Raw genomic sequence first — 13,516 nt, 5'->3', positions numbered from 1 at the left:
TTGTTTTTTCTATTTGTTACGGTTTTTCGTAACTCGACCAAGTGCTGTTTAGGTGTTTGTTTTGTAGTTGCGAGTCTGAAGAAGGTCAGCCTGTCTTCTGGACATTTCCTCGTATGATTTCAACTATTTTGTACTTGTGCCAACGGTGATCCTCCTTCCAGACGAATCCATGCTGACGGTTGCTCGAGCTCAAAAAGAATGCGTGATACCCTTGAAGGTCTGTTGGATATCACAGATTGAGTAATACATCCTGCCTATCAGCAAGTGCTACAGTAACGTCATGAATTCTTCTCAGTGTGTATGGAAATTGAGTCACTGGCCGGAGACTTCGAATGAGCATAAGGTCTGGATAAACATGAAGTCGTCATGCCGGAACACATCTGTTCTGCATTCAAAGACAGGATCAAATAGTGCGCGACGCTGGATAAAATGTATTGTCACTGCTTCTGATTAGTCAATGTGAGGTCAGGCCTGATTGATGCGCATAATGATTTGAAAAGTTGGCAATTAGAACTATGTGTTCAGTGCTACGCAGAAACATCACGAGATTTACAACAACTAAGCATTGAGGGCCCCGGTGCCGACGCTGCCTCATCATTGAGGCTACATTAAATTTGATTCCGTCTGACATCGACAACAGTTCCCGCTGAAGTCTCAGCCAGCTCTCATTTGCTTGGCACCATGGCAGTGGCCGGAGTCCTGTGAACACAATGCGGCCATCTCGATGGAAAGCTCTCAAGCCGTACAAAACCAAAGATCAAGTCGCGCCGAAGCAGACGTCTTCACATGATCCGTATGTGATCTGCCAAATTTCACAGCCAGTAAAGGTTTCCCTGTCAAGCATGAGTTGTGGTCCATCAAATATCACATCCAATTGTTGATATCAGAGCCCATGCGGTGAGTACGTCATTTGTGACTTGCCTGCTCATCAGTTCTGAAAGTGCCCGAGCGCCTTTCGATGTCGGCATGGCCGAAGAATAGGAGAAGTCGAGCGGAACCCTTGCACGTGCCTTGTCTCTACTATGCAGTTGAGCGCAAGCTTCTAGAGGAGTCCCGTAGCTGCAGAGATTTTCTTCTATCGTCCGGTCTCATTCTTACGGTTGCTAGGTGATACCACAAGACTCACACATTTAGCTTCATCCATGGATAGTTTTCGCGCCATCATAGGCTGATATTGCTAGGGCCGCTCTGCGCATGGAGATGGACGGTATAAAATGCACCGGATCCAGACCAAATCACCTGTTCTTCGCTGATAGTCGGCAGGCCTTCAAGCGCAACATTCCTGGATGTGACGATCATATTCGCAGAAGAAGCCGCGTGCTAAGTTCAGGCACAAAGACAAAAACATATCGACCTAGAAGTAAACAATGACATAAAAGGCCATACATGGGGCAAAAAAGAAGAATGACTGGACCGGAATTTTCCAAATCTAAGACATAACCGGCGAACGATGAACACCCGCACGTGGCAGTTATATCTTTCACATTCCAGACACATGGACAATCCACACTGTGGGAAACGTGACAAAGAATGCGGCCACTAGTCCAACGGGTCGACGACGGGTTGCTGTAGACAGGACCCGGCGCACTGGAATCCACAAGATCGTGAACCTTATCTGCGTCTTCTTGACGGGACTAGCAGTTTGCTACTGAGTCCGCACAATCAAGCCACACTGGTGACAGGCCCAAGCCAAATTGGCGGTCCACTTCGTCCGCGGGTGAATGGTCTGGGCATTCGTAAGGCTGGAGCAACAAAATATGACCCGGACCACCTGGCGTCTCGAGAGTTGACTTCCCGCAACGTAGCGTCCCCTCCGCGGGTAGTCGAAGTGACGGATGCCCTTCCCGGCATATTCTGTGCCCACGCCAGAACTCGCTTGAGAGCTTCGCCTGCGTCCGTCACGAACGCGACCACTTGGCCGGTCGCCATCGTCTCTCAGCTGTTTTTGGGTCCGTGCCAAATGCCTCCGCAGGTTCAGTCCATAGCAACTGGTCTGGTGGGACGCAGCGGACCCCGGTCAGACCGCGGGTAAGTTCAACAGCAACATGTGCCTCTTCTTCGGAAAGCAGTTCTGTCGATGGGATCAAATAAAGCTGAAGCAATCATTATCATGTCGTCAAAAAAGCTGGACAAGATGACCTAAGCAGCGCTTTAACCGTCGTTGCAGGAGGGTGACGTTCTGAAACAGCCGCTGTCATGGGACGGGCCAAGCTCGTCCAAAGTCCCAAGAGGGTGCGAAGATGGGACGCACCGCCCCGTTTCCCGCAGTGCATGGTAAACACAAGGGACGGTGTTCGTCTCAGGCAGACAAAATTGTTTATGCACGCATAAAGTGGCTTGCTTGGGTCGAGAACGGCCCACGGTTGAGCCCAAATCCGACCTCATGGGATATGCAAGGCTGAGACTTGGCTTTTTTCCGCAGCTCACGAAACTTGGCTTGAACGCGGATTTGGGGCGGTGATGTGTTTCGAGGGTCGCTCCAAATCGGTCGCTCTGCGAGAAGTCAGACAAGAAACTTTCCAGCAGGAAAACCTCCAGGACGGGAAACCCCAACTGCCGTGGTTGCTGCCTGTCGATAAGACTGACACGAGCAAAAGTCAATATTCAGCCGCCCTTAAGGTTGCAGTTCCCACCCAGCACGAAACATCGGCCGACGGGCCCAGAAACGCGGCCATTTGGTCTTGTGTGCCTGGCCATACCCTCCTCTGCGTCTGATGTCGTATTTGGCGTCGAGCGGGAAACAATGTGGCTGGCGTAACGAGGTGGAACCCAAATACAGTCGAGGATTGTTTTGACTTTACCGGTGATGGTGGACTGTTGAGAACTCAACAAGCGTCAAGTATACCACGGACTAAGCTTTCGTTTCAAGCCCAGTGGCTGTTTCAGCCCTGGCCCGTCACCTGCGCACGGCACGTAAGGTTGCAATTTAATAAACGCGGTCCAGCCCATCTTGATCCAGTGAATTGGGTGTTTCGCAATGACAGGAAGACGTAACGGATGTCGTGGGCGTCCCCGGGAGTCAAGGACAAGCGAACCACGAAGTATGAACCACGGCGCTTTCCTATTTTGATTTGTTCAATACCGGCGCTTTGTCGGGGCAACAGCTTTGTTTTGGTCATGGCGATGACATCAAAATCAGCGTTGCGAGCTGGGGCCGCAAATTTCCCCAGTCAGGTTTTCCTTGGAATCCACAGGAGCAGCTCGCGCCTCCGGAAATGAGCATAACAGAACACGCGACACAGGCTCATAAGCTTTCTTCCAACGTCCTGGGAGAACAACCGAGACTCAATAGGGTACCAGCCAGATTGAACCAGTGCTGCACTAGCAGGCCTGCAACAAGCACAGTGAACAACCATTCCGCCTGCAAATGGTCCTTGTGGATCACAGGAATAATACCCGAGGAAGCAAGAGTCAAGCCCACAGTCAGCCTCATCCAGCAAATGGAAGGGCAGGGTGGCCGGTGATAAGTGGTGACCATCATTTGCTAATGCAGGTCCAATCGGGGCAGCCCCCAAGCCAGCCTAGGTCAAGGGTCCTGCGGCTCCATCAGGACCCGTTTTCACGAACAGGGCCTGTTGTGATTGACCCGATTCCATCGAGACACCTCCCGCAGCGGCGAGTCAAGAGGCTGCAATCGGTGCAACAAGCGGCGACGGACAGGGTGGTTCTGTTTGCTGCGACATTTTAATGCTGCATGGGAAATTGCGCCAGCGAGGATTTGAAGTAGACTGGCGGAATATGCCAAATAACAGAGCGTAATATAATACACAGTAAGCGGCCAGGCTCGGGATGCTTCATCGGGATTCAGGATCCGCGAACCAACACAAATAATGCTGGCACGGTCAATGTCCGATCAGGATGAGACAAAGTTGTTCTTGAAGCGGCAATTATACCCTGCGGATCGCCATTCCGAGGCTGGCGAGGCGAGTAATTCAGAGCCAAGAATTGCGGCTGCCACTGCGACAGAATAGTCGCGCAGGTCGCGGTGGCTGCTACTGGCCCTGCCTGGCGGAGAATCTCGCTGTCGCTGAGAATCGAGTGCCGTCAGTGCCGTTGGACCCCAGGCGATGGCATGCCAGGGTGCATTCTAAGAACGGTTTAGCACCAGTCGCTCGAGCCGATAGCACCGACGCGATCCATATATTCCAGTGCCCACTCGTTCTTCCGTCGCTTCTTCTGATTGACGGGGATCGTCCAGGACTCAGGAGGCAGGACGGGGACCTGGAGACGGCCCTTTTGTGGTGCTCCTGTGCTCTTGACGTCTGGTGCCAGGCCGCCAGCAGTGTGCTAGAGCATCGGCGCAGCTGGCGGAGTTGGTCTGTGAGTTTTTCGGCCACCTTGGCTGCAACTCCTTGATGGACAGCCCTCTTCCGGGCACGGCAGGCCAAGGCACACAACCGCTGACCCGGATGGTGTATGCGCGAGCCAGCAGAATTGACTATGGAGAATTCTCGGATGTTTTTGCTGGGGCGCGCCGTTGGGTCGCTACCCAGTGCCCACGCGACCACGCTGGCACAAGGAATTCCCGTCGGTGAGGCCTATTAGGCCACTGTACCGTATTAGCAGCTTATGTGGCGCTAGCAACGGCCAGTGTCCTATCTGTCTGCTTTTGCAACTATGGGCAAATGGCAATCATGCATAACAAATAGGGCGCCATGGAGAGCCGAGTACTAAAGGTGTCTTCGTGAGGACGCTCGGGCCGTTAGACGTTGTAACATGCGCTGGATGACAGCTGATTGAATACTGCATTGACTGCAACGGCGTGGTAATTCGACAATGTTAGACAATATGTTCGTGATTTCCAATGTTAGGTCTGGATCACAGCCAAGTCGGCGGCAATTCTAATTGTCAATCACCGGCTGACTTTGACATCATGCGCATTGCCCATTCTCTTTGTCGACCAAAGCTTAAGGTAGACTGCCTCGCGCTCATTACAGTGTTGAGGGTATTGCTTGCCACGAAAGGATACGTGACAGACAAATAAAGGGTTATTTTGTTTTAGCCCAAAATCGCGACAGGGCATCCCGTCTGAAACGCCATGTGCTGAGCTGGCAATCTGCCTCTAATTCGATGCCATCTTGGTCCCCTCCTTGCTCAGAGACGGCAATCGTGGGGAAGACGAGGCCGACGCATGAGCGAATAGACAGTATCGACGCAGTAGCGTTATTTCTCGCTGCTAAATCCTCACGACGTGGTGGCGACAGGTGGTGAAGCACGGTGATGCCGACGCCGACCAGTCCGATAGCGGGAATGCCAAATCGGTGAGCGACAATTCGCGACCGTACATGGACCGGTCTCAGTGTGGCTACAGTAGGTCGTGTCAGCGCACATCCCGGCAGCAGTTCAGTGCAGTTCCTCGGGACGCAGATGGGTTTTAACCTCCCGCGCTAGGAACCCTGACAGAGTTCCCCAGACACACCGCGGGCGATTTATGCCGGCTCGATCGGCATGGCACGCACATACCGTACATGGCAAACTGCTACAGATGCCTGATCAGTAAGTTGAGAATTCAAGATTCCGAGGCTGGGAGAGACTTCCTGTCAGCTTGCCAGCGAGCCCACAGGAAAGGACCCAATTGACACCCTGTCTATCGGCGGAGCAAATGACGTATCGAGCCAGACGAATTGGCATGGATCATCGGCACTTCCACACCCAGCTTCCAGCGTTGCTGACTCTGTCGTAGTCATTTGGCTGCATGAGCAGCATCAACGTGCATACAATGACACACGCGACTCGATCCTCGGGACGTACAGGAAGGCGGCCGGCGGCGGCTCTTGCATGGCAATTGGCGCATGCAGAATGCAGGCTTTGGACCGTTTTTGGGACCGCACCTGGTCGGGAAGGGTGTAGTTTCAGCGGAAGACTGTCCTCGAAGCTAAACGAGACATCGTGCAGCTCTGCAGCTCCCTAGTGCCAAGGCGTGATCAACAGCAACTGCTCCACATCTGTCCACAGTCAATCGCTGGGGAATGGTGTGGGATGTGGGATCCGGTTGGGTCTGCTGGCCTGGAGGGCCCTCTTCCCCTTCTTCCACCCCACGCTGCCCACGGCGGCAGGGAATGGCCGCTGGCAACTTGCAGATGCACTTCGAGGCGGAAAAGCGGACTTGTGCCGTGGTACGGTGCGGCTTCGGCTGTCCTCGCACTTTCGCCTCTTACATGGATGGATGTACAGGTGGGTGTCGGTGTTATGTAGACGATGTGACGAGATCCTGCCGACGCCAGTCTCTCGTAAGGAGGCAACGCCCATTGGCCCGGGGCCGTCAAGGTGTGAAGGCTCGCCCGGACGAGATGAGCGGGACGAACAAGATGAAACCTGCGGGTGCGGATGAAGAAAAAAAAAATTCGACAGCATCAACAAGGTCAAGGCCCGGCCATGGCTGCACGCGATAAGACCCAAAGTGCGGGAGCTACGAGGATCCTTGTGGTGAGCTCCATGCCCAAGACTAAGCTGGGCCGGACAGCAAGGTCGACCCTAGCCTGTTCACCCGACGAGGTGAAAAACGGCGGGAAAAAGCTTGACGGACTGTATTCTATCTGCCTTTTTGCTCTAGGACCAAGCACATGCATTGCGCTTCTGTCACACAGACGCCCGGGCAGCCTGATAGGCAGACCGCGTGGGTTCGTGACCGGCTTGACTTGGGTGTAGTCCATGGTATGTATGGTACAGTCCTGTCCAGTGTTGGCAGGACTGTATGCTCAAATGCTAGTGTCGAAGTTTGCCGTCGCTGTCGCCGAGGTGGCAAGAGCAAGAGTGGAAAAATGGAAAACCTGGAGAAGAGGAGTGAGGGTCTGGGGAAGGACCTGTCTGTCTGGCTGCATAGTATGTTGATGACTGTGCAGTGCTGCAGCCAGCCAGTCAGTAGCCAGCAGTAGTCATTACTGTAGTAGCCATCAGCACCGACAGGCAGGAAGGCTCGTGACGGCTGTCAGGCCGGCCAGCCGCCAGCCTGACAGAGTGTCATCGTACTGTAAATCACAGTGTCCCGAGTGCCTTGGCGATGGGGACTCATGGCCCGTGGATGGCTGTCTCATTTCGCCTCCAGACTTCGGAGCAAAGACTAAATGTCGATATTGACTCTTATCGAGAGCACGGTTCCTACTGTAATAATGTTGACGCTGCGTCTGGCGTGGGGTTGCATCTTGCTTGGCCGTGCCAGTGTCAGTGCCAATGTCAGCGGTCGTGCTGCCGACTCAAGGCGAAACCATATCGCAGTAGTACTAAGTGTCTATCTAGAGTGCGTACAGTGGACACAAGGTTTGGCACGGGGCTAGGGAAAGGGATGATGGATGATGGATGCTGAATGCTGGCAGGATGGGCAAGGAGAGACCAATTGGTGTCACCGTAATGCAAAAGAGGTGGAAATAGCCTCACCTCAGCCGACCTACCGCCCCCGGGATTGATGATTTGATTGACAATGGCAATTGACCGCCAGTCTGGGCGAGGTGTTTTCTCTACCCGCAGGTTCCTTGTGTCGTCATCTCGCGAAATGATGCCGAGGGCGAGGCGCACAGCGACGAGGTAGGGAGGGACGGAGTACGGAGTACGAGCGAGAGAAAATCCCTCACTCAATCCATCCTACCCATCCATAGATAGCAGCCGGGAGAGTGCGAGTAGGACTGGACTGGACTGGACTGGACTCGGACTGGGCTGGAATGGCAGAGAGCAGAAACAGCGCAGAACAGGTGGAATCTGGCAGCACCACATGGGAGAGGAATTGAGCGAGGTACCTGAGGTGGAGTAGGGTGTCATGTACCTCGAAGCTCCGGGCTGGGAGCGAGATTGGGGCGTCCGGGGGTGGTTCTGTGCAGGGCAACGCAGAGCACTGCAGAGCAACGCAGAGCAACCTGGCAATAAGAAGCAGAAAAGCAGTAGAGCTGGGGGCCAGGAGCAGCCAGGCTTGTGACGGGCAGGGGTAAAGCAGGTTGCGGCTGCGGGGCCAGGGGTACCTGTTGCCTTCTGATTCGGAAGTACTCCAATTGGGAGCTGCGTCCGACTCGTCATTGGCCAAAGCTCCCCCAGACGACGGTGTGATTGGCCGGGGGGATGGGATGAAGTGGGGACGACATTTTGTTCTGTTCTGTTCTGTTTGGACGGTCCGGCCACTTTTTTCGTTTTCTCGTCATTCGCACGGTATGGGAACGGTCCAGAGGAGCGTGGAGCAGGGACTAGGCGGCGACGACCCAGGGCGCCCCATGCCCAGGCCCACGCTGGGGTCGAGCTTGCGGTGGGAATAAGCCGAGCGAGAGAAGAGAGCTCTTTTCCTCTTTTCGCGCATCGCTGGAGATAGCCGACCGTGGTAAGCCAGCCTAAGCCGTACGGCCCAGCCTAGTGTCAACACCGCGAGCTGCACACAGTCCAGATTTGCGCGGTTTGTTTTTTCTGGGCACCCTGCCGAATGTACACACATCCATCGTAGCCATGCAGGTCAAATTGTAATGTACCTGGGTACGCACCTAGTGCCGGCCGTCCACTGCGCTAGGCAGGGGAAACAACAGAGTACCCAGGGTACCACGGTACCTCTCTTCCCACGCTGCACCTTGCCTTTCGAGCTGCACCCACACCCGATTCCTCCTCCTTCCCATGTACGTACTACCACGTACCGTACCTTCCCTGGGCCTTCGCTCGCACCTCGAGGGCAGGAGCGCAAACCTAATAAAGAGTGCCTCGTCCCCGACTCGATCGCTTCTCTCTTCCTTCCCCTTCCCTCCCTAACACCACTTGAAGGCGTCGAACCTAGTTTACCTGAAAAGGTGCGACCTTCACGGTGCTTCTCCCTCCCCCCCAACAATCCTCTCACCCTTTGTCGTGCGACTCTCCCAATCTCCTTCGCGTTATCAACACCGCGACAGGAGCTTCCGAGCACAACTTAGGTCAGCAACGGAAAAAAACAAACATTACTACATCTCTTTTTTTCCTGCCTGATCACCCCACGGTCTGCAGACGACAACCCCGAGGACCCTTCCCGCAAACTTTTCTACCATTACCCAGCACTTTATTGTGTACTAGTGACTTAATACCCATTCAATTGGAGCTGTGAGTCGACATTCACCATGGCCGACTCCAACTCTCCTGCGTTGAACACGCAGATTGAGTCTGGCAACTTCGATGAGAAGCACGCCGCCCCAGTCGAATCCGCCCCGCCTAAGCAGCCAAAGGTCGAGGACGACGAAGACGAAGATGAGGACATCGACGCCCTGATTGAGGACCTCGAGTCCCAGGATGGACACGGCGAGGATGCCGAGGAGGAGGAGCGCGACGAGCACGGTGGCCGTCTGATCCCTGAGGAGCTGCTGCAAACTGTAAGCAATTGATTCCCATACCCAATCCACCAACTCCATCCCATGTCAACAAACCCAATTGCTAACCGCCCCACCCCCACAGGATACCCGCACTGGTCTTACCGAGGCCGAGGTCGTCTCCCGCCGCAAGAAGTATGGTCTCAACCAAATGAAGGAGGAGAAGGAGAACATGATCCTCAAGTTCTTCATGTACTTCGTCGGTCCTATCCAGTTCGTCATGGAGGCTGCCGCCGTCCTGGCCGCTGGTCTCGAGGATTGGGTTGATTTCGGTGTCATTTGCGCCCTGCTCCTGCTTAACGCCTGTGTTGGTTTCATCCAAGAATTCCAAGCTGGTTCCATTGTCGACGAACTCAAGAAGACTCTCGCTCTCAAGGCTGTCGTCCTGCGTGACGGCACCCTGAAGGAGCTCGAGGCCCCTGAGGTTGTTCCCGGCGATATTCTCCAGGTCGAAGAGGGTACTATTATCCCCGCCGACGGTCGCATTGTCACCGAGGATGCTTTCCTGCAGGTCGACCAGTCTGCCATCACTGGTGAATCTCTTGCTGTCGACAAGCACAAGGGCGACCAGTGCTTCGCTTCCTCCTCGGTCAAGCGTGGTGAGGCCTTCGTCATTGTTACCGCCACTGGTGACAACACCTTCGTCGGTCGTGCCGCCGCCCTCGTCAACGCTGCCAACGCTGGATCTGGTCACTTCACTGAGGTCCTGAACGGTATTGGAACAGTTTTGCTGATCCTCGTCGTCTTCACCCTGCTTGTCGTCTGGGTTTCCAGCTTCTACCGCTCCAACCCCATTGTCGACATCCTGCGCTTTACTCTGGCCATTACCATCATTGGTGTCCCCGTCGGTCTTCCTGCCGTCGTTACCACCACCATGGCTGTCGGTGCTGCCTACCTCGCTAAGAAGAAGGCTATTGTCCAGAAGCTCTCCGCCATTGAGTCTCTTGCTGGTGTCGAGATTCTCTGCTCTGACAAGACCGGTACCTTGACCAAGAACAAGCTCTCTCTGGCTGAGCCTTACTGTGTCGCTGGTGTTGACCCCGAGGATCTCATGCTCACTGCTTGCTTGGCTGCTTCCCGCAAGAAGAAGGGTATTGATGCCATCGACAAGGCCTTCCTGAAGTCCCTGAAGTACTACCCCCGCGCCAAGTCTGTCCTCTCCAAGTACAAGGTCATCAACTTCTTCCCCTTCGACCCTGTCTCCAAGAAGGTCACCGCCATCGTCGAGTCCCCCCAGGGTGAGCGCATCACCTGTGTCAAGGGTGCCCCTCTGTTCGTTCTCAAGACCGTCGAGGAGGACCACCCCATCCCTGAGGAGGTCGACCAGGCCTACAAGAACAAGGTTGCTGAGTTCGCTACCCGTGGTTTCCGTTCTCTCGGTGTTGCCCGCAAGCGTGGTGAGGGCTCTTGGGAGATCCTCGGAATCATGCCTTGCTCTGACCCCCCTCGTCACGACACTGCTAAGACCATCAACGAGGCGAAGACTCTGGGTCTGTCCATCAAGATGTTGACTGGTGATGCCGTCGGTATCGCTCGTGAGACTTCCCGTCAGCTCGGTCTTGGTACCAACGTCTACAACGCTGAGCGTCTCGGTCTCGGTGGCGGCGGTGACATGCCTGGTTCTGAGGTGTACGATTTCGTCGAGGCTGCCGATGGTTTCGCTGAGGTCTTCCCCCAGCACAAGTACAACGTCGTCGAGATTCTCCAGCAGCGTGGCTACCTGGTTGCCATGACTGGTGACGGTGTCAACGATGCTCCCTCCCTGAAGAAGGCTGATACCGGTATTGCTGTCGAGGGTGCCTCCGACGCTGCCCGCTCTGCTGCCGACATTGTCTTCCTTGCCCCCGGTCTTGGTGCTATCATCGACGCTCTGAAGACTTCTCGCCAGATTTTCCACCGTATGTACGCTTACGTCGTCTACCGTATTGCTCTGTCCATTCACCTTGAGATCTACCTTGGTCTCTGGATCGCTATCCTCAACCGATCGCTGAACATTGAGCTGGTTGTCTTCATCGCCATTTTCGCTGATATCGCCACTCTTGCTATTGCCTACGACAACGCACCATTCAGCAGGACGCCTGTCAAGTGGAACCTGCCCAAGCTCTGGGGAATGTCCGTCCTCCTCGGTGTTGTCCTGGCTGTCGGTACCTGGATCACTGTCACCACCATGTACGCTGGTGGCACCGACGGTGGTATCGTCCAGAACTTCGGTAACCTGGATGAGGTTGTCTTCCTCGAGATCTCCCTGACTGAGAACTGGCTGATCTTCATCACCCGTGCCAACGGTCCTTTCTGGTCTTCCATTCCTTCGTGGCAACTCAGCGGCGCTATCGTCGTTGTCGATATCATTGCCTCCCTCTTCTGTATCTTCGGATGGTTCGTTGGTGGTGACCAGACCTCCATCGTCGCCGTCGTCCGTATCTGGATCTACTCCTTCGGTATCTTCTGTGTCATGGGAGGTGTCTACTACCTCCTCCAGGACAGCGTTGGATTCGACAACCTTATGCACGGCAAGTCGCCAAAGGGCAACCAGAAGCAACGATCCCTCGAGGATTTCGGTAAGTCATACAACCCATTTCAAAGATCAACCCATAACGAGCAGAGTGCTAACACCCGTCCACAGTTGTTTCTCTCCAACGTGTGTCTACGCAACACGAGAAGACCCAGTAGGAGAGGGTCGAGAGATAAGATATACCCAAGGTCGACCTTACATTGTCTGCAAACATGCGGCCAAAGGCTTTCAATTTTAGTTAATTAGCATGTGCATTAAAGACGATGGAGCTGGAAGCCCGTCAGTTCATTAGAGGAACTTAATTCAAATCAGTTAATGCCCCAATTCTTGTAGAAGCATGCTCTCGTGTTGATCTTGAATGTTTTCGCAACTAGCTATGATTGTGAACATGAAACAGCACTTAGTGGGCTGTGCTCTGCGTCAAGCAACTCTAGAACACGTGATATCCAGGCTCAGGCTCGAACCGCCTGGCACAATCATTTCCACGTAATGCAACTACAACACTACGAGATCCGATGTAGGCCAGCAACCAGCTGCTTGGTATTGTTGCGCTAATCACGTGCGGTACTAGGACTACTGGTCTTGATTGATTCACTAACATGCAAGTATACCGGTGTGTATGTATATTTTGTTTATGTGCGTGAGGTATCTAAGCCGGCACGACGACGTCCTTGCTGGTGTCGAGCTCCTCGGAACGGCGCAGGTCCATAGGCCTATCGAGGAGAGGGATGACGTAGGGGTCAAAGGTCTTCCAGTAGGGGTTCTCGAGGTGATACTTCTGGGACTGTATGCGATAGAGAAAACGCATTTCCTCCTGTCAATTACCTGGTCTGATAGACATAGTTTTTTCCCTCTCTCTTGGGTTCGGATGGCCGGCCCATACATTGAGAGGGGCTCGCTGCTGGAGGGACTGCTTTTGGGGGAAAAGGTTTTTGGTATTCTACTTACGCTCTCCTTCTCGTAGCGCTCGACGATGGTGAAGTCGCGGGGGTCCGAGGTGGACTGCGAGACGAACCAGCTGAGCGTCTCCTTGTCCTTGGAGTAGACGCGCGACGCCTCGATCAGCTTGGCCTTGATCCTGTCGACGCTGTCGGGCTGGTCGTTGGCGTGCAGGTGGACGGTGATTACGTAGACCATGTTGGGCGGGCTGGCTTTTGCTTTCTCGGCTTCTCGGGTTGGGCTTTGCTGATTGCTCGGTGGGTAGGTTTGTGAAGTGTTTGGGAGGTGAAGCTAGGACGGAGTAGCCGAAGGGTGGTGGTGTCGAGCTTGGGTCGGGTGAGGTCAGGTCAGGTAGAAAAGTCTTGATGGGGAGGGTAGGGGAGGGGTGGTGTGGAGGGGCATTGGCAGACAGACTGAGCCAAAAGGAGGGGCTCGTCCACACCCACCGCCCTCGCCGTTTCCCTCGCCTCTGTGCCTCGCCAGGCTCGCCAGGCTGGCCTCCCCGTCGTACTACTATGATGGTACCTGGCGTGGCAGCCGTGGGCACAGCGTGGGTACCTAAGAGGCTTTGCTACTTGGGTTAAGGAGATCCGCTCTCTGTAAAGTGGCTGCATCTGCACAGCGGCATCAGCAGGCACAGGGTGGGATTTTCACATGAATCGAACGAAGCCTTCCCACTCTTGGACGGCCCTTGTCAATTGTCGTGGCCATGCTATGCCCACGACCATACTGTAAGAAACTGTGTACACAGCCAGGAACCGCGTGG

At 54.5% G+C, this 13,516-nt stretch overlaps 2 protein-coding genes across 2 annotated transcripts; one reads left to right on the top strand and one right to left on the bottom strand.

Annotated features, from left to right (window-relative positions):
* Positions 1 to 9,053: 9,053 nt before the first annotated feature.
* J7T55_006247 (h+-transporting atpase) lies at positions 9,054 to 11,969 on the top strand (the record flags this gene model as incomplete). The annotated part of the gene is made up of 3 exons (XM_053142207.1): positions 9,054 to 9,302; positions 9,385 to 11,857; positions 11,923 to 11,969. The coding sequence occupies 3 exons, from the start codon at positions 9,054 to 9,056 to the stop codon at positions 11,967 to 11,969; spliced, it is 2,769 nt and encodes a 922-aa protein (XP_053001013.1).
* A 491-nt stretch (positions 11,970 to 12,460) lies between these two features.
* Positions 12,461 to 12,948, bottom strand: J7T55_006246 (uncharacterized protein; the record flags this gene model as incomplete). The annotated part of the gene is made up of 2 exons (XM_053142196.1): positions 12,461 to 12,595; positions 12,760 to 12,948. The coding sequence occupies 2 exons, from the start codon at positions 12,946 to 12,948 to the stop codon at positions 12,461 to 12,463; spliced, it is 324 nt and encodes a 107-aa protein (XP_053001012.1).
* Positions 12,949 to 13,516: the final 568 nt, after the last annotated feature.

The sequence above is a fragment of the Diaporthe amygdali genome, assembly GCF_026229845.1.
Source record: "Diaporthe amygdali strain CAA958 chromosome Unknown NODE_1_length_4327563_cov_65_473760, whole genome shotgun sequence".
Classification (NCBI taxonomy): Eukaryota; Fungi; Ascomycota; class Sordariomycetes; order Diaporthales; family Diaporthaceae; genus Diaporthe; species Diaporthe amygdali.
This window is presented reverse-complemented; position numbering and strand designations above follow the sequence as displayed.